General features: G+C 43.7%; 1 protein-coding gene across 3 annotated transcripts in view; it reads right to left on the bottom strand.

Annotated features, from left to right (window-relative positions):
- The window catches only part of Oseg4 (intraflagellar transport protein Oseg4), a 46,552-nt gene that overhangs the window by 14,717 nt on the left and 7,499 nt on the right, over positions 1-24,336 (bottom strand). For all 3 annotated transcript variants that reach the window (XM_077702540.1, XM_077702538.1, XM_077702539.1), the window contains exons 4-23: positions 23,441-23,533; positions 23,229-23,330; positions 21,972-22,051; positions 20,914-20,994; positions 20,421-20,577; positions 19,565-19,707; positions 16,915-17,040; positions 16,684-16,776; positions 14,860-14,952; positions 14,062-14,261; positions 13,682-13,745; positions 13,581-13,598; positions 13,441-13,500; positions 13,233-13,342; positions 11,798-11,918; positions 9,903-9,971; positions 9,002-9,130; positions 8,472-8,560; positions 8,263-8,380; positions 6,304-6,389 (exon numbers count right to left, since the gene is read on the bottom strand). In XM_077702540.1, the coding sequence (XP_077558666.1) occupies positions 6,304-6,389; positions 8,263-8,380; positions 8,472-8,560; positions 9,002-9,130; positions 9,903-9,971; positions 11,798-11,918; positions 13,233-13,342; positions 13,441-13,500; positions 13,581-13,598; positions 13,682-13,745; positions 14,062-14,261; positions 14,860-14,952; positions 16,684-16,776; positions 16,915-17,040; positions 19,565-19,707; positions 20,421-20,577; positions 20,914-20,994; positions 21,972-22,051; positions 23,229-23,330; positions 23,441-23,533 (2,032 nt within the window). The remainder of the gene's footprint in view (positions 1-6,303; positions 6,390-8,262; positions 8,381-8,471; positions 8,561-9,001; positions 9,131-9,902; positions 9,972-11,797; positions 11,919-13,232; positions 13,343-13,440; positions 13,501-13,580; positions 13,599-13,681; positions 13,746-14,061; positions 14,262-14,859; positions 14,953-16,683; positions 16,777-16,914; positions 17,041-19,564; positions 19,708-20,420; positions 20,578-20,913; positions 20,995-21,971; positions 22,052-23,228; positions 23,331-23,440; positions 23,534-24,336) is intronic.

The raw sequence follows: 24,336 nt of genomic DNA, 5'->3' as shown, positions 1-24,336 counted from the left end.
TTTTGCAGGTGTTCTGCAGTCTCACTCGGCAATACTATGTCGTCTGCAAACCTGAAATGGCTCAAGTATTCTCATATTACCTTTAATCCTGTGTTTTTCCCAGTTAAGCTTTCTGAATACCCCCTCCAGACATGCTATGAACAGTTTTGGTGAGATGGTACCTCCCCGTCTTACTCCCTTTAGGATCGGGAATTTGTCGTTTTTCTTGTGAAGGATTATCCTGCCTGTACATCCCTTACATATGTAGCCTAGAAGTCTTACGTAGATCGCTTTATTCCCTCGTCTTTTAATGCTTCCAGCTGGCTGCAGTGTGTACTAAGTCAAACGCTTACTTAAAATCTATAAATGCCACGTAAAGGGGTTTAGTTCATTCTGCAGATTTTTTTATTAACTTGATTGATAACATATGTGATCCATTGTTGAGTAGCCATTCATAAACCCAGCCTGGCCCCTGGATTGTTGTTGGGAATCTAGGCTGTCACTTATGCAGTTAACTATCATACGTTAGTAAATATAGCTTGCAAACAACTGACAGCAGGCTGATGAGTCTGTAATTCTAATGGTCTTTGGTATTTCCCTTCTTATGAATCAGAGTTAAGTTGGCGTTTTTCCAGGCTGTGGGCACTTTTCGAAACCTTGAGGTTAAGGTTAAGCATTCTGAAACATTTTAAGTTAAGCTCACACCAGCGGGCATTGTTTCCGTTTACTAGCAGTTACTAGTATCCCATAAAATGTGACACGCATCCATGAAAAAAAAAAAAAACAGCATACAATTCCATGCAAATTTGAACAGATTAACAAGAAATGCAACACAATGGTGTATACAACCATGCAAATTCTTGTGAGAGAACAAAAATACAAAAGGTAAAAGCACATAAAAAAAGAATATGCGCACTACTATTCATATTAGGCAATCTGGAGGTTTGTGCAATACATGCTGAATTTAGTCCACAGTGTTTGTAGAATCAGGTTTATCTGAAAATGCTCAACCACAAGCTTACGTTTTGCTCATGATGCAAGGCACTAAGCATTATTTTTACAGTGAAGCCGTCTGTGATTAGGATCCAGCAGATTACCTCCGGCAACACAGCGATGTAGATAAGAATCCCCCGTGAGTGTAGCGTCACATTGCAGCGCTCTCTCAAATCCCCGGGATCTTAAACCTGCGCCACACCTTGAGAATGTAGAAGAAATTCATAGTCCTAGCCCCTAATATTTTGATAAAAGACAGTTTATCTTGAACCCAATCTTATGTCTTCCTAGCATAGCATTTATGTTTGGAGGTGAAGCCAACTTTCAGGGTATACGTGTAGGCTTGGTCTTTAATCGACCCGATTTAGGGGAAATCCCCAACTAGGTGGAGTAAGTTTCTGCGAAGGAAAGTTTGACATCCACCTGAATGCAGCCATACGGCTACAAAGGAAAGCTATACAGCTTCCTCAGAAACTTCGCAGTTCAACGCAGAAACGCAGTCAAACGTTCCTTCGCAAAAACTTACTCCACCTTGGGGATTTCCCCTAAATCTGGTCGATTAACACCTGTCCATTACTTTGAGTTGCTGATTAATTCATTCTCGCGCTACAAACGACTAGCCTCCTGGTTAGCTCAGTTGGTAGAGCAACTGCTCCTGTTAACGCTTTGAGGGTTGAATTTTCTCGCCAAATGTGACCCCCCAGGGTCAATTTTTTTTATTGCTGATTTAAATTCTTCGGATGAATCTATTTCGAGAAAAAATTATCGTAATTTTTTTAGGGTGACCATAAAGTGACAAAAAAATCGTTTGTGTTGTTACATATACGTGGGTTATTCATGAGTAACACAAGAAAAATTTTAATAAAAACGAAAGAGCAACAAGCCGGCACCTTTTGAGTGAATCAAAATCAGATAGACAACAGTTTCGCGAGCGCAAAAAGTGGAAAGCACCCGGACGACGATATTGAAACTAGCCGCTAAGCATGCGCGGCCGGATGCGGGAGCGATAGACGGCGCACCACCAATAAAATACAAAAAAAAAAAAGGGAGAAAAGAGCCTCATCAGTTTCGCAGGCAACCTTGGTCTGTGGCACGTGCAAGAAGCAAGAGGCACCCAGGCGGCGATACTCAGCGCGCCCCCTCGTTAGCAGATGCGCAAGCGATAGCCGGCACGCCGCTGAAGTAAATCATAAAAAATAAAAAGAAGAGCCATCGGCGCAAGAAAAAAATTTGATGTATTTCCGAAGTGTGGCAGCACATTTCAAGCAAGAGAAGTTGGCGAAAAAGGCGCGCTTTTTAAAGATACAAGCAATGCCGTACATGTACGTCATTGACCATTTTGAAAGTGTTTGCCGATGCTGTACATGTACGGCCGTGACCCTCAAAAGGTTAAGCGGTGGTCCCAGGTTCGAATCCTGGACCAGGACGAATTTTTCTTCAACTGCGAAGTTTCTGAGGAAGCTGTATAGCTTTCCTTTGTAGCCGTATGGCTGCATTCAGGTGGATGTCAAACTTTCCTTCGCAGGCTTGGTCTTTGTAAGCTGGCTTCTCCACATTGTGTGTTGCACTATGGACGGAGTGTGATTACAGAAAGCGACTCAAACTCTTGTGTTATTGAAAGTATCCCGAAACAAATTATGTAAGGATTAGCTGCTGAGACGACTTTACCATTACGCCAAGTTTCATTTACTTGCCGCAGTTAGTTAATTCATAGTGAAGTTGCAAACATTACAGAATTACTGTCTGCTGTCAATATGTGGCCATCTATGGAGGGAGTATGGTTACAGAAAACGGCTGTAATTGTTGTTTTACCGGAACTATCCGGAAACAAATTACAGTTAAACCTCAATATAACGAAGTCGTACTTGCGGGCGAAAATTTCGTTAAATCGAGAATTTCGTAAAATCAAGGTTTCGATTTTACAGTTAATTTAAACTAGTTATTCAGGTTTCAAAACCTTGCCCATCGCTCAGAAACAACTGATATGTAGTTACCTCTCCACTTAAAGCGGAATTTGTACTAAAACTGGCCGAGAAAATTGCGTGAATTAAGAGCTTCAACACTTAGGCAATGGAATTCGGATAGCCGACAGTAGTTGGTGTCGTCGTAAAACCGGTGCTTTTTCCGCAACGCCTCATTAAATATGATAGCAGACTAGGTTTCCACTTTTTCTTTTTTTCATTTCGGTCACTACTAAACGCCGCTGTTAGTCAACTGAACTCGCGTCCATGCCCCGTGAACTTCACCCCGGCGAGGTGCTGGTTCGAAGTTACACCTCTTTTCGTCGGTTCAGTGGTAGGCTTAGGCGTGGTGTTGAGGGGTGCGGCGGGCCAACAGCGGAAGGGTGCTATAAAGCTTTCGAAAGACTTTTTCCATGCACAAAGGCTCTGCAGTATGGGCACGTGATGCAACCACGACACTCGAGATAAAGCCATGACTGAGAGTTGAGCGGAGTAAACACGGACCGCTTCACTTTGTGGAGCAGCTCTTACGTGCTCCCGCTAAAGCGGAAAGCTTACATTAAATATCTTCTGGCCAACTTTGATTAAGCAATTACTTTTATGCCCGCTGAGCCCAAAAGAAAATGATTTCTCTGCATCACAGCTGTCTAATGAACACATTTTGACCACGTTCGGAGAGCAATTTATTGCCACCAGCACTCGATGTTCAAGCCGTAGTGAAGAAGTCCGTAAGCAGTGCTTGGCGTTTCTTGACCAGGGTGGGCTTTACGTGACGCTCGTATGCTGACAGCGCTAACAAGGCTTGCTCTTAAAGGCCAACTGCCCTCAAATTTTTTCTTTGTCGAAATAAGTAGTCTATGCTCTTAAAATCACCATGGCGAAATCCCTAGCTTCGTAATCACAGAGAGCGCTAGGTACCGCCGTTCAAAGTACCTCCGAGCAGACGACGTTTGCACCTGGCCGAGAGTCGCCGAAACAAGTTCCGAGCGGCCTGTGACGGAGGTTGGGGAACCTGTCCCGCGAAAATCCCGCTTCTCCGGCGACTCGCAGGGCACTCCGTCGGGCGCAGGGATGCGTTCGCCCGGGGTTTCTCTGCTATACCAACGCGCTGTACCGCCGTCGCCATCACATGTTTAAACTAAACGCATAGGCAGTAATATCCGCCATTTTTTTTCAATGAAAAAAAAAGACATTAGAAGCCTTCAAACTTTCACGCGCTTGCGAACGTCTTGGTGTCAGAAAAACTCTTTTGACTTGACAATATTATTTTTACTCAAAAAAAAAAAAAAAAAGCTCGAAACGAGCACTTGCCTTACATTTGTCATTCTTATTGCATTTATACCACAGAAAAACAAAAGATATTTTATAAGTTCTTGACCACTTGCACTTCCGCGTCCGATATTGGCCATATTTGGGCTGGCCCAACGCCACCTCCATCCTTTAGACCTTTCCAAAAGTTTGATGACCTAAATAGAGTTGTGCATGCGGCTATAAACAATTGTGCGACTTTTGCCTCACTCGCTAAGTGAACCAATTAATATCAGCCTTTCTGGTAGTAACAAATACATCCGCACAAATATCGGCCGTCGTCTTTGCGAAGTGCGAAAACTAACAAAACTGCTCCTCTCCAAAATAATAGACTAGATTTTTGTTCAATTCCCAAGTGAAGCGTTAGATTTAGTTTATTTGAAAGTAAAATGTTTTCACCAGCACCTGTCTCTGTGGTTAAAGTAGAAAACGGCGGTAGATAGGAAATGTTTTCGTGTTTTAGTGCATCATTTGGCTGTGGAAGTAGCTTATAGTTTCAGACCACTTTTATAATTCGATTCACGTTGTGCAGCACGGCGAAAAATACTGGGCCGATATTGACGAAACTGTTTGTACGTAATGTATATATAGTAGAAATAGTGATTGATCGCCGCCCGCGTGCGGTTTGTTCCCTTCAAAGAGAGCGTCGTGACAGCCGAGGCGTCGGCTATAACGGAAGCTGCTTTTCGAAATCGTACGGGCAAGTAGCTTTGTAAATCAGGGTCCGCTCTTTTACTTGCAATGCCAAAAACTGATACTCCGGCAGCTAATATGATGTAAAAAAATTACTGTCGGGCGGTCTACTTCATCTCGACTGATAGCAACGGGATGCCGGAATAGCGCCGCCTAACTCCATTATAATGGGCATACGTTAGTGAAAGTTCTTTGGTGGAAATAACAGAGCGAAACGCGGCGCTACCAAGCGCATTTCAAGGCGGCTCTCAGCAGCCGCCAGTCCTGGCGCGGCCGCTTCCGTTCCGCCACGTACGCCACGTCCGGTCGCCGGTAATGGCCGCCTTTTCTATTCAGTTTCGGTTCCGAAAACGCCAATGTCACGAGACGTTTGTGTCGCGCGCGTTGATGTTTGAAGCGCAGTATTTTGCATTTCACACCCTTTTTATATGTACTATTTGGTGACATTATTTTTACGTTCTCGAAAATTTGAGTGCAGTTGGCCTTTAAACATTCGCGTGCGCCTGTCTGCCTCCGCAGAACGTCGATTGCATCCATCACTTCGGTGGCCTTCGGTTTCACCGACACTTCCTCAGGCTCTAGTTGGGAACACTTTTCTTTCCCTTGGAGTGCTCATGCTGCTTATAAGACTCATCTAATGATGGACGAACAAAATATTAATGTGGTTATCAGCGAGCACAACCTAGAGCAGCAGCACCGTGAGCAAGGACGCGTAGAACAAAACACTTGAAGTAGGCTTCAGCAGCCTAAGCATAGAGGGCGCTGGCGTAGGCAACGATGGAGACGTCAAAATGGTGGCCGCACTATTAAACCGTCCATGACCGCTAGCGGTTTTTGAGCAGCTTCTTTCATCGCTTTTAATTGTTGTCAACCGCATAATTCACTGCTTTTCTTCCATTTTAGCATTTTAAGAGTTAGTATGAGTGCTGAAAGTTTCCAATGTAGGCACTGAGAGGCAAAATAAAACGTGCCTCGACCGGAATTTCGTTCTTCCTTTCTCGCCATGACTTCGTTAAATCGAAAGCGCCGCACGAAATTACTTCGTAAAATCGAGATAAAAATACATGGATTTAGCAAAATTTTGATAGAAAACTTGGAAAAATTCGTTATATCGCGAATTTTGTTAAATCGAGGTTCGTTATATCGAGGTTCAACTGTATATGACAATTACCCGCTAAGATAGCTCCAACATCATGCACTACAGCTTCGCTGGTCATCCTTCTTCCCAGAGTGGAAGGGCACTGAATTATTTACAAAAGAAAAATTAATGACTTGAGAAAAACTTCCTGCTGCCTAATTTTCCAGTGGAGCCACCAACAGTTTACAGCAGCTTTGACCAAACTTTTGTAAAACATGGCGGTTCACTCACCTTCTGTCAATTTCCAGGTAGATCTTCTCTGCATCATCGAACTGCTTGAAATAGGCCTTGACTTCAGCCTTGCGTATATCTTCATTCTGAAAAACATTAGGAGGCACTTTATAAGAAGACTATCTTCACTAGACAACAGAAGACTCCTACATACAGAAACCTCGAATTTCACATAAACAGGCCTGCGTATTGTGTCACGTATCTTTCTGTGGTCCGCATCTTTTTTGCACAGTGAACGTTTAGTGAAGCAATTTGTTACAAAGAAACACACAGAAATATAGGTCCTTATATAAAACAGCTTATCTTTTAACAGTTGCATTCGGCCACTAATGCCTGAGCCCCTGTTCACCTCCAAAAAATTGTAAAATCTTTTGCTGCCCTCGTGCAGCTTAATTGCATAGCAGCAGTTTTGAGTGAACAGCACTCACGAATGCCGATTGTTCAAATGGAATGCAGTTCACAGAAAATTGTGTAGACAGTGCAAACACCACAGCTCACAAGCATTAAAAGAGCCTTGAAGACAAAATACAAGTTGGGTTTATTAGAAAGACTGCTTAGACCCGATAACAATGATACCAATATCATCACAATTTTCGAACAAATAACGGAGATATCAAAGAAAACGGGTGAAGCAGTCGCGACCCCCTAGCCAATTTCCCGCAACTTTTCTATGATGTCATGGAACCTTGTTTGTGCGATTGGTGGCCGCCTAACTGACCTGTAGCGACGATGCATGACTGGACGTCTGTAATGAGGCCTCTAGTTCCATTTGACCGCATCACTTGAATGTAACGTGCAGTTAATGCACTAAAAATTATATTTTATTGTTGGCCCGTATGACGTCATTCTTGCTCATAACACGTCACTGTGGCGCAAAATTTGAATGTTTTTAAATACTTCTTGTTTTTGTTTTTTTTTTCATAAAAAAAACATCTTTTGTGGCTCTAATGGAGCTGAGTGAGATACTGAATCCTAGTTCTTTCATATTAAACGAAGTTGTATTTTCTCTTCATGGCTCCATAAGAGTTAAGGGGGCAGTTGGGTCTTTGGGGCCGAAAAACGGTCAAAAAAAGCGTTTTCACAAAAATGGAATTTTGGGCCTCTACGGCCATTTTTCTAACAGTCTGTAAATTTCCTCATCAAAAGGCATCATATTTTGTTGTTATTATATTATACTAGCATTTTAAAGTGCACTCTACAGCTCAGTTAGCGCAGAATTCGATGGTGAAAAGGCACTTTTCTTGCAATGCAAAGCTAGCATTTCATCCTCAGATATCTTGGCACCCAGAGCAGGTACAACTTAAATTTTTTTTGCTTCTGATACCGAAATATGTGGAGAATACAATATAGGAAACAAATTTTTTAAATGGAGGCTTTGGAAAATTATTATTGTGTTCAATTGGCACCACCTGCGAGCCATTTCTGGCAGAGCGCGGGAGAAGCGAAGTTCCCTGTGTTGTAAAATGACCAAAAATAGCTAAATCAAAAAAGTTCTTCCTATGTTGTATTCTTTAGTCATTTGTCTGCCTAGCCACGTGGTAATTGCCATTCTGCATGGAGTGGTTATTTTGTAACTGTGTCCCAAAATAATGACAATTAATCATTAATTAACTCAAAATATAATCAGCTTACAAAAAATCTAATAGGAGATTTGAAATCAGCACAAAAAACTCCATAACGCAGTGCAGTTTCATTAAAATTGGTTGGTAAATAAGAAATATAGCTCTAAAACCAGTCTGCCCCCTTAAAGTTCTGGACAAGAAGTGAGCGTCAATCATTTTAGTCACTGGGATGTTGTTTTAAACACACACTTCTATCTATGACATTATGCTGAAATTTATTCAACGAAGCCAATTAAAATTAACTGTTCATTAACCTTGCTAATAGGAAGACCCATACGACTGCAGCAGCATGTCAAAGAGTTGGTGCTGTTTTGATCGAAAGTGTGGCATGACTCACAGGCAAATTGGCTATGTGCTTGACAAACTGGATTCCCTGGTAGTCGCGGCATCGTACAAATGCTGCCTCTGCTGTCGGAAAGTCCATTTTTTGCAGGGCTGCTTCAGCCAGAAGTTGCCTGCACGCAAACAAGGTGTTTAGTCCACCCTCACAGGCAACAAATTTTACCAACCCACTTCATGCAGGGGCAGAAAAAATTGCAATCTCACCACAGCCTTGGGTGGGGGTTGTCTTCAATGAACTGTGTCGCTTCCTCAATACCCACCTTGGCCAACAGATCTCTAGAATCTCTCAACGACTGCAATGAGAAAACAAAAAGAGAAAAGGTGACAAGGATACACACGCACACAACTTACTGTGCCTAGTTGAAGAAAGTGGTTATCGCCGACCAAAGGCGTAGTTAAAACCCGATAACCACTTTCTTCAACTATGTATCTTTCACCCGACCAGACGACTTTTCGTCAAACCTTAGATTTCATTTGTTTAACTTACTGTGCCATTGTAAAATTTTTAACGTGCTCTTAGGACTTTTAAAGAGGCTCTGAAAAAGGCAGTCATGCTGATAAGGGAAGAGTTTGCCATACGAGCTCCCAATATAAATACAAAGCCTTTTCAATAAATAAACAACTCTTTCTTGCAGAAAAAAACTTGCCAAGAAATCCTGGACTGCTGTGTTGGTAGCTATAAACTCAAGTAATAAGACACGTGTTGTCACAGAGGAGGGGTGAAAAACCCTTACCTTTGCTTCCATATTGCACACCAATTCCTGGCTCGGGTTCTCAGGGTCCTGCATGATTTCATCGAGAAGGACGGTCCTAACCTCCAGGTTTGAGAAGCTGCAGATGTAGCCGCTCGACATCACCGGTTCCTACAAACGAGGGGGGTGGGGACGGAGAAGGGGCAAGTAGAAAAACAACCAATGGACTATTACCTACATTCACAATGTGCCACCTTCAGGGGAGGATGCGTTTAGAACCAAGTTTTTATCAATGCTTGCAGCCCCTTGTCCATGGTGCTCACAACACACACATACTTGGTAGGTCAAGGTTAGCCCAATTACATGCCCCCAACCAATAGACCTTTTTTCAGTAGCGCCCCGTGCATGCACTACTCTCACTCCCAGCGACCGATCGCCATCATTGGGGTGCAAAATGCAAACAAAACGACGCCATATTGGATTAGCCAGTTGCGAACACCAAGCCAGCTAAGTGCTGCTCAGTTTTCCGAGCCCTGAAAGCGGCCAACAGGTAGGCGCTACGGCTGCCATCGAAAAATTTTTCTGCCACCAAAACCATGCGTTGCACGTGAGACGGTTTCCTCACCTTCGCAGTGCAGGCGGAAAAAGAGGGGGCGTGTTTGTCTATAATTCCCCAAGTGTGGTTTGGGCGGTTGCCACAAGAGGGCTATGCTACTGGAAAAAGGTCCATTATTTTACTACAATCATTGGCAAAAGGTGCATGTTATGAGGCCCAAAATTGCTAGATATAAAAATTTCCAGCCTGTAAAACTTTACTTTTACTTGTTGGGAATCAAACTAAATTTGTGCACTACAAATGCATATTAATTAACAAACATTTTTCGCTATGTACCTTCTAGACGACACTTACACAGCGAGAGGTCACCACAAAAACAATGCCTACCTCAGGGTCCAAGTTGCGGAAGACGTACATGCGTGTCTTCTCCATCAGCACAAAGAGCTCAGAGTTATCCTGCAAAGTTCCACAGAGTACATATGCCAGACTTTCAGCACTTGAGAATACCATAACTTACCTCGAAACTAAGCTCTAAACAGGGAGGTCTCTGCGCAGGACACACGATCTTTAAATGCAACATTTAGACTTTACTGTTTAACCACTTCCCCTAGTTTATTTCGATACACAACTTCCCAACAAAATGCAATTGACCTGGGCCATGCATTGAATGGTTATTAAGTTAACAGTAGCAGACACTGTTTCACCGTAACTATACATACGATGCACAAGATGCACTACGAAGCTTCCCAAGTAAAAGTTTCACATCAATTCCAACTGCAAAAAGTGTGCTCACATTTCCTGAAAAGATGTACACTGTTGTTACCTAATTACAGTTGCACAGTATCAAGGGCAGATAAATTTGTCAAGTACAACCTCAAAGCAATGTGCACGCCAAGATCCAGTCACAAAGAGAGCACAGCATGCACATAAGTAATGCCTTTCCTCCTATGAACGAGATAACTGCAGTGTACTGATGCCAATTCACAGTCGAACTCAAAGGTGGTATTACTGCAGTGCCGATTAATTTGCCTATATAGACCGCACTGTCATCCCACAACTGGCCGAGTACTGTCTAAAAAGTTACTTGAGCACTAAACTCTTTTGTGATCACGCCATAGCCCATCGTTCACGGGTGAACGGTGATTTTTAAACCTCCCACAAAAACTGAAAACGGCACTATTCGGACAACTGCCGCCATCTGGCGTGCTTATTGGAAACTCCCTTTTCGGTTTCGTTGCCGTTTGTTTACATTTCGTGTGGGTAGATGGCGCCGTGAGTGAAATTTGATCCCAAGGTGGCAGCAAGTTGGGCGAAAATGACATCCTGTTTCACTGCGCACTCTGCAAAGGCGGACAGCGGTTTCACGAACTTAGGCCCAAGCTGCTACTGCCTTTTTTTGCCCCAGCAGCAGTGATGACTCCAGCAACGATGTGGATTCTTCAGATTTTAGTTCTGATGAAGACTCTCCTGTTCAACAGCCTCAGACTTCGACAGGTGCTGCCAGGCAACGTTTGTTTTTACTTCGCGCTGTATTTATAAACAAATTGTGCTTAATATCTGACAACTGTGGCATTACTTTTATGTGTAGGGTCTGGAAAACGTGCAGTGGGGATATTTTGTCAAATGCACCGCGCTGTATCACGTTATCACCTTCAAGACAGCCTGACGCTCGTGTGCAATTAGTGCTGCAGAGCTACACACGCTGCTTCTCAAGAGCGCTATTTTTTTTCTTGGTTTTTACCACTGCAGTGATAAAGATATTGTGTGAAAACACACACAAGAGTGCTTGGATGCATATTTTAAAGAGACTGACTGACTCTCGAGTGGCTTCGCGGATTAGAACAGCCGTCAGGGCCGCTACGTTGGCGGGCCTTTCGTATATCTTAGAACTCCTAAAATAATTTTTAGGCTCAGTAAAATTGCCTATTTGTGTTTTGTGTATACTCTTTTTGTGCACTTTTTTTCGTTGACCAATAAACTGTCAATAATTACACCTTTCACAAAACTGCTGTTATGTGCTTGAAAGAGAAATCTATAAGCTACAATTTCATGCATAACAATGCTAAATGTGTCCAGTAGCTCGAGTAAAAGAAAAGTTTTCTGGAAGCACTCAAAATCAGCCATCTTTTTGTGGCCACGGAAGAGTTAATAGAGCATGACGACATGCAGATGGTATCATATATCCTGATACTTCCGCAGTACTGAGCATTCAGAATGGCAGCTGAGGCATGCAACACTGAAGTCGGAGTGGGGGAGTGCTCGGAAACATCCATCGCACCCACCTTTGCCCACTTGACGTCCCAGACATCGCGCCGTTCAAAGGCCAGCTGCTCTCCTTCCGATGACCTTGCCTCAAGGTCGTAGAGAAGCAGGCAGCCAGTGATGTCAATCACTGCCATTCGACTGCAGCAGGAGGGAAAGAGGTGTCTCGGAATTCGAAGCACTATGCCAAGGGCAAACAGCACAATCGTGTGCTCCAGCAAAGAAAGGATACATATCTCTCATTAGGACATTTAACAGGCGTGGTGCCATATAACTGTGAAAACAGCAATATAATTTTAAGCATCCCAAACGAAATGCTCTCTCTCTCTCTCCCTCACACTCATACCCGTGCCACACGTACATGAAAAATGACATTAAGCACTTCCTGCCTTAAGTTTTAATTCCATTAATTTGCTGCTACACACAAAAATCTAATGCCATTTGCTCTTATGTCAGTTTTGCTTTAAGGAGTTCTGCACAACTCATTCACCTTCACGACCCCTTAAATATGCCTACTCTCAAACGCGATGAGCACCAAATGAAACCAATGAAACTCTCAGCAGCAGAGTGGTGACGCGGAAACGTATCTGAACTTCGAAATACAGTAGAACCTCGTCGATACGTTTAAAAAAAAACATGAGGGAGAAACGTACAATCCGGGAAAACGTACCATCCGGTGAGAAACGTACTATATGGGGAATTTTTAGTGTTCCCAATTGAGCGTAGTAACTGGGAAATAGTCTGAACCAAAAACGTATCAACGGGGTTTTATTATAATACGATTTTTGTGCCCTCTTGGAGGCAAAGTTCTGAAGAAGATGATGTTCACTAAAGCAGCGACAAAAGGCAAAACATCCGGTTACTCCTTTTGAATTTTTCGGATTTGGCTACCACTGGCAGGCAATGGCATGCAGCTGCTGAAGCCACTTTTAGAAAGGGCCCACACAACTGTTTAGAGAACACTATTTGTCATAACATTTTCCTTCACAAAAAACTTTAACCCTTGTAAGATGTTTTTCTCTACGTTAAAACAGCTTCTAAAAATGAGTGCATTCCTCTTTTTGGCCATTATCACCATCATGTTTAACACATTTATTGCCTTTGCGTTTTTGCATGTAGCATGGCCCGCCCAAATAATGTAATTCGGTATCTTAAGGCCTTAAACACTTAATGTCATTTTTAGTGTATGTGTGGCATGGGTATCACACACATGCATGCACGCACTGTCAAACCAGAGAACTTTTTAATGGTCTAAGAGAAATATTACAAGGTAGAGTTTGCCAATCATTTCAAAAATAAAAACTTTGTTTTACTAATGTTTCAGCCAGAGGGCAAGCCTTCTCCGATGGCCCTCTGGCCGAAATGTTAGCAAACCTTTTTGTTTTTTGAAACGAGTGTCAGACTTTACTTTTTATTATGTATTATACTATATAAATAAAAGGTGTGTTTGTTCACCTAGAAGTGCAGTTCAGCATGACTTTGTTTGGCCGACAGGGGACAGCATGTTTCTGGACAAGTGCCAACTGTGGCACGGAATAGCGCTGGAAGGTCCCCGATTCTCTGCCCTGAAATGATCCACACAAAGGTATCGTGAGAAAAGCATATGCACAGAACATCATGCCAAAATATCTGGCACAAAACAAGGATGTGAGGGGCAGCTTACGACAATAAGCATCTTCTCTGACGCCGCGAGGCAGCATATGGGGTCTGTGTTGGGCTGAAACTAAACATAGAATTATGCAGGCACCATCAAGGGACTCAACTTTCAAAGGGAGTGCTATAACAGCGAGATGGGACACATACCTGATGCTTCTTTTTTGCCTACAACGGAAAAAGTACAAGAGCTTGACATAACGTTCACAAGTTTTAGAACAAAAGCAATCAAAGCCAGACCGTCAACTTACCTCGTAGATTCTGTCCAGGTCACCAAAATCTTCTTCTGTGGGAACCTCATTGACGTGTACAACCCTAAAATAATAGCGCCGATAAATACTCAAAAGCGCAATGTTATCGCAGACTCCATAGTCTGCGACATAGTCTCCCTCCATACTTAGCCACCTGTCACTGTATAAGAAAGTGTTCAACCAACACCTGCATGTTATAAAAGTGATACTGCAAAACAATGTTTAATACTTAATGTTTAATTTCAATACGAAGATGTGAGATGGTTGTTATACTGATCTGAAATAGTGCAAGACAGCTTTTACACAAGCGGTTCTCCACGATAGACAAGCAAACCCATGGAAGCAGAAACAGTTGGCCTCCATATCCGTGGGTGTCGCACCTTTCCATCACAGACTTGCTGCGCTGGCCAGAGAGCTCAAGCACGGTGCGTCCCCTGGGCGTCTGGAAGCGCCAGGTCAAGATTTGGTCCTTGGAGGCCGCAAACACGTGCGACTCCGTCATGGACAGGTGCAGGGGCTCCACCTCCGTTGTGGTGCTGTCCACAGGGGTCCCAATGGAGTTGCACACAGTCAGGGCGTACTGCATGTGAAAAGAGGACGCAGATCCGGCCCTCAGCCAACAAAAGCAGAAACCTTCTCCAGCTGGTGAACAAACTCCTTGACGAAACAAACACCACACATAAATTTTGTGCTTCCGCATTTGGGCTACCAACTAAAATGTCAGCGTTTTGCTACATTGCCATTACAAGCCAGTGCGATAAAACACATATGCCGCTGTGTGCAAGGATGAAAGGAAAGATAGGTGTCCTGGGGCCCGTTTTCTGCTCCACCTGCAGTCCAAACTTCTTTCTAAACATCAGTGACTGCGCAGCATCTAAACGTCATTATGTGTCTGCTTTAGATGGACTGGGCATCAATTTATCGAAGGCAGCCATTTTATCAGTATCTGAGATGCTGTAGTTGCAGTAAGAATGCCCCCCCCCCCCTTTCCCGCAGAAAGAGCCTTACACGCTTCAGGAAATGCACAGTTTGAAAATTGCTTCTGTAGTTTCATATCAGGCTGAAATACAAACACTCTGTACAAAAAAATTACAATTAACCTTTTTTCTCAAATTTATGCATCGTTTACTCACAAAAAAGGCACGTCCTGCAGCGTATCAATCAAAGGGACACGGTACCTTGGCACTGTTGCCCTCTTCTCTGGTGGCCATCGCACAGAATTCTCCCATGGCACACATTCGTTGGAGGTTCTTCATATACTTGACGTACTTCTGTTCACAAAAAGGAAACCCACAGTTAAGAGCAGAAACCAGGCATATTTTTTTTCACAGGGGCTTACTGATAACATGAAAACTGGATGCCTAGAACGTGGACAGAGAGGCAGCATGTGAGCACACAACTCCGACTAGGTATTATTGCTGCCCACACACCTGCACTTGCACGATGGCACACACACCCTGTTGGCATTTTTCAATCGGTGCAAATCTGGAATGCAACTAGACTATTCTCAGATGTGCAAGTTTAGTGACTGCAGCTTCACTCATCCAGCTTGGCTTTGCCACACAGCCATGTTGCTTATAAATCTCCTGGCGCATCATCTTCACAATTGCAAAACCATGGTGTTCAAGGCATAATATCTCTCATCATGGGTTGCTCATACGTTTTGGTGAAAAGGTGTTCACAGTCACAATGTGCTCTGTGCTCTGATGTGAACTACAATACTCTGAACAGTTCCAGGTGACCACAATATCTAAGCTAAATTAAATCTTGGTTATCAGGTTGGGAATCTCAGCAGATTCCTTTCTTTTTATCACTAAAATCAGGGCCATGCTAGAATCGAGGAAATGCATTTTCTCATTTTCCTTTGGCTAAATTTGCCCCATTAATACTCTGGGGGTTGCTAAGCTAAACCAAAACATAACAAAAAAAAAAACTGCTCGTTTCTTTTGTACAAACAACACTGATGTTCCACCAGACTGCGCTGCAAGAGATTTTCTTATAACCCTTTACGGCCCAGCCCACACAAACGTGTGGGTCAACAAATTCGTTTAATAAGTGGCACCTGTTTCGGTTTCGGCTTCACAGCCCTGGGTAGTCGCTGCGAACGCTTACGAGACTTTATTGGTTTCGGTAGTTCACTCATTTCGCCAGCAGGGGGCGCGAAACCGCAAATTAAAAATGGCGCCCGAGCCGGCGCGATCACGCTAGCCGCCTTCAAGATGAAAACTGATATTTATTCTTGCTATTCTCGTATTTTCTGAATAACAAGCGCAAGACACGACTTGCAGGACTTGGAAAAACACGATCGGCTAACAAATACACCCGTTCCCTTCATATGCGTTCCGTCATCACGCTTGAAAAATCCATCCACACATATGTGTGGGCTGGGCTTTCGTCGTTATGAAAATTTTGCTTGGCGGTACAGGGTGGCGGGCTCGTGCACTGCAGCGCTAGCGATAAAAAATTTTTTCTTGCTTCCTTGGTGTCTCATTTATTCGCGGTTTTGTGCTGGGTCATTGGTAATGTTTTATTGCGTCTTAACCTTGAACTAGTTCCGTAATTACTTGTGATAATAATATTAATTACAGTTATTAATTACATTACTTAAAACTTCATTATTATGTATATTCAAAAAAATCCTATTTATAATATAAGTAATGCTGAAAACAATATAAAACGTATAAATAATACGTAAAAATGCAGTTTTTCCACGCCTGATGGCATTTTCAAGGTATTCTTACTACGCGCAGATCATACGAATAGAAGCCTCGCCCACACATATGTGTGGGTTAGTTTTCTCTGTGAAATACTCTGAGATTTCCATTTTCACTTGTCGAAGCATCATTAGAAAGGGGTAAATACACAAAATTTAACTACTTGTGGCCATTTTTTCTAAAATCTTTTTTCTGGGCAGGAAAGGGATAAAAGCCCGAACCACTTGTAATTGCGCCGCACATATGAGAATGAAAGAATGTACGGCAATAAAATTCCCAACAGCTTACCTCATTTGTGTTGGTGTTCCAGAAGACCACAGTGCTCTCGACACGGTCCGTCTTGTTGAAAGCATAAACCACCGTGTTCGCCACAAAACACCACTGCAAAATAAGTGAAGCAGGCAACAATTTCAATATAACCAAGCCACAACTAATCACCTTCAACTCTCCCTTTTCACTGCTTGCAAACGTTTCCCCCCCCCCCGCGCCCATACACACACTGAAGCTAACTGAGCTCACCTTGTAATCGGGGCGAATGTTGGCAAAGAATATAAACGAGTCCACAGCCAGGGCTATGCGAAGGCCCATTCCTTCCCAGGCACAGGCAGATATCTCCTTGCCAGGCACTCTCAGGGTATGCAGGTACTGGGAAAAAGAAAATCAAATGAGGCTCACGGCTTTTTTGCCAGATGGCTCAGTTGATCAGAACAGACTAAGATTACATTTAAGATGTAGGTTAAACAGTTGTCAACGCATGACCCTAAACATGAAAAGCAGACAATGTAGTTAAGATGGTTAATTTTAAAACAACTGAAACAAATGCCAGGGCATTAAAGAAACCCCCTATGTCTTCCTGATGATCATGTTTCCAGTGGTGTGAACTTGAATGGAAGTTCAAGCTTGCATTTTACACCACAGCATGAAATGGCCCCACTTTTCCAGAGCTGTTTCTCAGCAGTACCTTTACCAGCTCCACCAACAAAAATAAATATCAGCACAACTGGCTAAGGCACAGAAGGCCCAAAGAGAACTTAGTCGTCCTTTATATACAGTGTAGACCGCTTATAACGTATGTCATGGGAGTTGCGAAAATCCACCCAAACAAAACATGCGTGAATCCAACCACATCGCAAGCTACCTTTCAAACATTCTTTGTTTATCATCACTCAAACGAGCGTCACTTAACAATGGAAGTACGGTGTTTATTTTGTCGTTTTGTTTTTTGGCATCAGACACCGCTGCACAGTCTTACAAACTGCGAGCACGTCTTCAACATATAATTTGTGTTTGTGTTTGAGGGATCTGCATTCTTTAGCATCTAAAATAATGGATGCTGCAGAGAGGGAAGCAGCCCAGCTTATGCCGGTGAGGCAACGTGATAAGAACGCAAGCCGGGTTTTTTTTTCATCGGCGCCTTCTATTCATGATGTTGAAGGCAGTTGCTTATCAGTGCTACCTACAGGCAGTAGAAGCCTCCAGTGTCAAGGCTAGGCTCGCTATCTCCAGATATTTGAAAAAGAAAAGGGTGGTGAATTGCTTATCTTCACAAGGTCGTAATTGCGACAATCTACGGGCGCGGGAAGGGGGAGGGGGGGAGAGGGGGGCGCTATCTTCAGATGTGTGCCAAGAGCAAAGTGTTGCAATTCAGCACGCTGCTACCCCCTGCACATCTGCTGGAAGTTTTGAGCAGAGCTCCGGTGCTGTGTAAGAAAGCCTGCCTGCCTCGAACAGGCTACAACATGCCGGAGAATGTTTGCTATGTGGGTGCCCCCACTGTCAGTAACTCAACCTCGGCAAAATACGAAACAAACTGTTCTTCCTGTTGAGACTTGCACCTGCGAAGCGGGCACTGCAGCCAAGATCTCCTTTCCCTCCTCTCTGAGACTCAACGAGCGCCGCGACTGCCGGCCCTCACGAACTCGGGAAAGAGTGTTTGTGCGCATCTGTACTATTTTCATGTTGCGTGCAAAGCACTAGGAAAGCTGTTTAACCCTTAGCACTTCGGGGATAAACACGCAGCTTCTGCAAGAGCAGAACACAATCGATTAACAGCAACGAACCACGCTGTCGCTTGATTCGAGTCATGCTCTAATTTTGCTCAGAAAGGTGCTGTTCCTGTATCATTGCTGATCATCTCTTGCCATGCAGTAAACCAGTGAAGTTTTGCCTCTGGCTTTTTGTCGTCAACACCAAGGCAGCAACTTTTGCAGGCCACTCGACCACCAAGCTACCTTACATGATGAGGCGACGGAGCCCGGTTTGGGGACACGTTCCTCATGTAACAAAGGGCAGTTGTGAACGGAACATGCAAACTAACGGGTGCTTATTCTTTTTGTTTCCTGTGTCTAAGTAAGAGGTGAGAAGGGAGCGTGGGCTGTATTGGATGGCTGAATCCATCTTTTTTCTTTCTTTTTGGCGACCCTGAAAAGATGCCCCCCGCTGCCCCGCTTGATCAGCGAACCAACCAAAAAACCGCACTATAAACGGTATTGCGCTTCGGGCAATCACATTAGAAGCGGTATGCTTACGCACTGAGTTCAATGGAAGGCCTACCGGTGGCCAGGAAAACCTGCATTGTACCCGGTCCCACACTATAAACAATTACATTATAAATGATCTACACTGTACCTCAGTGCTTCTTTTTACAGCAAATGTTCCACTAGCACTTTCTGCAAATGAATAGAGCAACTGCTACTAGCAAAAAAACGCTATTGTCAGGCGAAGTTCAGGTAGAAGAAAGCTGATAGTTAAAAAAAAAGGAATTTCTTGCTAATTTTTATATAATTCCGACACTGATTTACTGCAGAACTTCTAAGCAGTAAAAGCATGCAAACACAACAATTCTGATGCATTCTGCCCACCAGTGTGAGATACATAATTTAGAGATTCTGAACAAATAAATGTCATTGTCACTTTTGGACACCAAATTTTTTGCCAAGATGCAGGAAGATACAATACAGGAAGACTAAAAAAGAAGATTAACACCCACACATTATTGCTAGTTCATTGTATACCACCAAGGAGTACAACAAACTAACAAAGGTGCAATAGTGTACACCGGTTCACTATTGCGCCTGCCAAAACTAGCCTTGTTCGACGCAGCCAAATTAAACGGTTACACAGTGCACAACCAATTCGCACGAGGCATCAGGCTGAAGCAAGCAGTCACCTGGCCATAGGGGTTGAAAAATTTGACCATGTTTTTCTTTTCGCTTTCAGGGCCGTAGCTCTTTCCTGTCACAGCCAACATGGTCCCATCGTGGTTCCACTGGAGGCAGCTGGCCACCATGTCAGTGTCTAGGACAAGGGGAGCTGTAAAGATAGAAATGGGGAGCACTTTATGATGACGCACACATGTTCTGGCTGCTTAAATATGGATAAGCCATGTGAAGGAGTGCTAGGAGAAGAAAAATCCCTGCAAAGACAAAAAATTGGAGTCCCCATTAAGTGTGACATGCACTAACGAAAAAAATAAGCTTTACAGGCACATGCAGTAAAAGTTCTTGAAAAAATATATATTGAATTGGTACTTGGGCTACCGTATAAAACCAGTTAGAGGCCCTTACCTTAAAAATTGCATTTATTCAATTTAATACGGTTCTTGTACACCTTGCCAGGACACTTCAGTACAAAACTACACAGTCACCTTGTAGTTGCAACAAGCTATAAAGGCAGGAAAAGGGAGCTCGAGAGATGCCAGACACACCTTCTAACTCCTTCCAAGAAGTAAGGGGTAAAAGCAATATTGTAAATGTTTCGCTGTGTGATGTTTCATGTCTAAGCTTCATTCACTCTCGGTACGCAACAGGTGCAAACACAATCTGTCTAGGCTCTCAAACTGAAAGCAAATGACACCCGCATGTTGCCGAGGTTACATGTTATGTAGTGGGAGGGCACTATTATACTACAACACACTCTTTTTCCCAGCGTTCTCAGCTTGCACGCCCTATTTTCCTCTGCCAAGCACAGGACATCCCCAAACGAAATTCCCAGATCTCCAGCAAACGAGCGCAAGTGGTTCTTACAGTCGTCGCTCTCGTTGCACATGAGTTGCACCTTGCCGTTCTCGTAGCCGATGGCCAGGACAGGACAGCCGGGCTCCGGCAGACACCGGTTGTACCAGTGCATGCCAATCAGCTTGGTGCCACTGGAACTGTGCAGCAGCGGCAGAGAGATCTTGGACTGCGTGCGGGATAAAAAACAATTCTGACAATGACTGCTGTGGTAAGGAGAGTGGTCTAAAATGAAAACAACCGTCTTTCCAATTTTCATTAATTTCGGTTCATTAATAAAGAACAGGTCTTGCTGAAAGTGGCATATGTCACCTAAACATGGACAACCATCAAGAAAGACTGATTTGGTTCTCGTATTTCAGGTACCCTTACCGCCAAGGCCCCGTAGCTTTCAGGCCAAAATAAAAAATGTTACTCCCATGGAAACAAAATCATTCCATCCTGTTCAAAAACATTTACACTGCATTATTACGATTGGTGATGGTTGCACAGAACCAATACTTGCCACAGCATTTCCGCCTTGTTCGTACACATGGACTTCACCATTCTGCATTCCAAACAGCAAGAACTTCCCATCGGGAGACCACTGCAAAAGAGAGAAAGAAACAGTGAGTGTCAGTTTCAACCCCACAAACAAAGCAGGCCACATTATTTCAGCAGTCACTTTGGAGACCTTCACAGTCCCATGAAATTGTCATCTTGTGGCTTTGGCTGCTTTTCTGGAACCCTATCAAACAATATCACGTCACTTCCTGTTGCTTTGGACCCGCATTGTGTTTGTTTGGGCACCCTGATAAAGCAAGGTTAACCACACCATAGAACCAACGCCTGATGCATTCTCCACGTTACATACGTCGCTTCTTAATTTGGGTAGCGAATGCCCATGGCACACAATAATATACCTCTACGGCGACTCAGACGCTGTCAACCAAGCAGCCAGCCCTCAAGATGAATGCGCCTTGCCATCTAGCCAATAGATGTGTGAGCAACTTAGGAACGCCAAGCCTCTACTTAAGTAGCTGCCATCACAAAGCAATGTGCCATCATGCTGTCACTGTATCATCCCTTCAATAACCACTGCACATAACTCGTGGGCTCTGTGTAAGCCTGAGCTTGTGTGCATTGCAAGAGCACTGGAAACTATGTGGCTTTGTCCATGGGGATTCCCCATCACTGCCAGCGACACATTAGCCAGGAAACTATACTTGCCCCCCTTGATTTAACCTACATGCACCTCCCACATTTAAGTATTCCTCCCATCATACCTCCCTTTTCGTGTTTTCTAATGTACCACCCTGTTTCACTTCAAACTAGCACATTCTAGGTAGTCACAGTGGCACGAGTAACCTTGTTGGATTCACAGATTACTGAATGGCACATGGGTTATCCAAGCTTGCACAGTCAGCGGTTATCAAAGTAAGAAAGCAGGCTTGGTAACAGCAAAATGTACACAAATCCCACCCAGCTGCCCCAGAGAGCTCTGCCAATTCTGTCGTAGCGGGCTTGCATTTCACATGGCACTTCTTCAAGTTGTTCAGCAGAGTCTGGAGAAAAACGACTCACTTCCACCAGGTACAGATGAAGGTTCTTCAGCTCTTTCCCCCAAATTCGGTTTCCATCCACAGAGCCAACAATCACAGCACCTGCGTGGAATGGGGAAGAACATAAAGATGCAAGGCAAACTATAGTGGGCCTACTGCCACAATCACTGGAATGAAGACCTTGAAAAAATTAGCTCCGTCACCAGCCCTAAAATACCCTGTGAAGGACAAAGGTGTCTTTCTCTTAGCGACTTCTACATGCCTCAATCCTTTGTAATCCAAATGCAATCTTTGTCCTTGAATTTTCTTCTTAGTACCCCATTATTCTCTTTCCTTTCCTTTTAACCCTTTCAGGGTCGAATTTCTTTGCCAAATGCGACCCCCCAGGGTCGATTTTTGTTACTGCTGATTTAAATTCTTTGGATGAGTCTATTTCGAGAAAAAATTATCGTAATTTTTTTAGGGCAACCATACAGCGACAAAAAAAATTGTTTGTGTTGTTACATACATGTGGTTTATTCATGAGTAACACAAGAAAAATTCTAAATAAAAACAAGAGAGTAACAAGCCGGCACCTTTTGAGTGAATCGAAATCAGATAGACATCAGTTTCGCGGGCGCAAAAAGCGGGAAGCGCCCCGAGGACGATACCGAAACCAGCCACTGCGCGCGGGCGCGCGGCCGGATGCGCGAGTGATAGATGGCGCACCGCTCCTATCAAATACCCCCCCCCCCAAAAAAAAAACGAGAAAAGCTTCTCATCAGTTTCGCAGGCGCCCTTGGTCTGTGGCAGGCGCAAGAAGCGAGGCGCCCAGGCGCCCGGTGGGTGATACCCAGCACGCCCCCTCATTACCGGATGCACAAGTGATAGCCAGTGCGCTGCTAAAGTAAATCATAAAAAAAATAAAAAGAGCCATCGGCGCAAATAAATAATTTGGCGTATTTCTGCAGTGTGGCAGCACATGCCAAGCAAGAGAAGTTGGCGAAAAAGGCGCGCTTTTTAAGCATACAAGCGATGACGTACATATACGTTATTGACCATTTTGAAGGTGTTTGCAGAGGACGTATATGTACGTCCGTGACCCTGAAAGGGTTAATGCCGTTCAATGTAAGTCACACTGTCGCCTGTGTTGCTTACACCCTTCCCTTCCGCACCTGTGAATAATAAAATGCAATATGATTCCATTTAACTAGGCTCCTTAATTTCATTTATTATGTTATCGAACCTACAATGAAGCTCAGTGTGGTTGAGTGCCAAGTATAGCACATTAAGTACTTACCGTCATCATAAACGATGCAGATTTTCTGCCCATCCGCATTCCATGCCATTCCTCGAACCACCGACTTGTTTCTATTGTTGATCATTTCTTCATACCATGACCCTGGAAACAAAACTAGGATGAAATATCTGAACATTTGCGGGATCGGAAATCGAACGATGCTGGACAAAGCGTGGAGCTTTGCGTGAAAGTGGAGGTGTTTTGAGGCAGACCTTTATACAGCATCCACACTATTATGAGTCCATTTTGGTCACTCGAAGTCAGCTTTTGAAACTGTGAATTCCAAGCCACTACTTGCACAACACCTGAAACACAAGAGAAAATTGCAATTTCCTGCAGAAGTGTCATCAACTGAGTCCGGAGACACATGTCTGCAGAAAGAAAACCAGCAAGCAATCACAGTGCCCGGAAAGAGAGTGGATGGGAGCAACAAATTTGAATAGGAACAGCATTCTTCTTGTGACCTTTTTTTTTGTACTGTGTTTACTTGCTGTTTTTTCTATCCGTAAGCTTGTCATTCTTTGCTGCTCAAGGAGTAAATTATTGTTATGACATGCAAGCCACTTTTTGTGTATTTCTTGCTATTTAATAAATGCTTCTTACAATCCAAAATTGCTGCTCCGCACTTGAAGCATCTGTTCCAAAGAGCCCCTAATATACATACAAAATATAATAAACATAAATCTGGTGGCACCCTGCTTAAACAATATTGACTGCCTTTTGGAATGTTGTTCCGTACTCATGTCATTAAATAGCATGGGTACATGTCAGATAGGGTGGTTAAAAATTAAAAAGTTAAGCAAATTAGGAGTACCATGTAAGCACACTATTCACCATCGCTGCATCTGTACGCTGATGCTCAAGTGCTGTAGGCTATAACAAATGCTGTCTTGCCTGTTGGGTGCCTTTTGAGAAGAATCAGTGCATATGTTCCTCCCGCACAGAGTAACAGTCTACTGTCGGTCACAAAATAAATCGGACCAAGGGAGCGGTGCGCGATAACTATCGGCGCGACGCCTTCCGGCTGAGCGCCTGCTGTCGAGATAGACGAGGGCACATGCGCATTCTATTCTTGCCAATGCATGTCACTTTTCTCGATCGCGGCCGC

The sequence above is a fragment of the Haemaphysalis longicornis genome, unplaced genomic scaffold (genome assembly GCF_048455015.1).
Source record: "Haemaphysalis longicornis isolate Haplotype H1 unplaced genomic scaffold, Haemaphysalis longicornis Haplotype H1 scaffold_3, whole genome shotgun sequence".
Classification (NCBI taxonomy): domain Eukaryota; kingdom Metazoa; phylum Arthropoda; class Arachnida; order Ixodida; family Ixodidae; genus Haemaphysalis; species Haemaphysalis longicornis.
The sequence above is the reverse complement of the archived record's forward strand: the minus strand, read 5'-3'. Positions and strand labels throughout refer to the sequence as shown.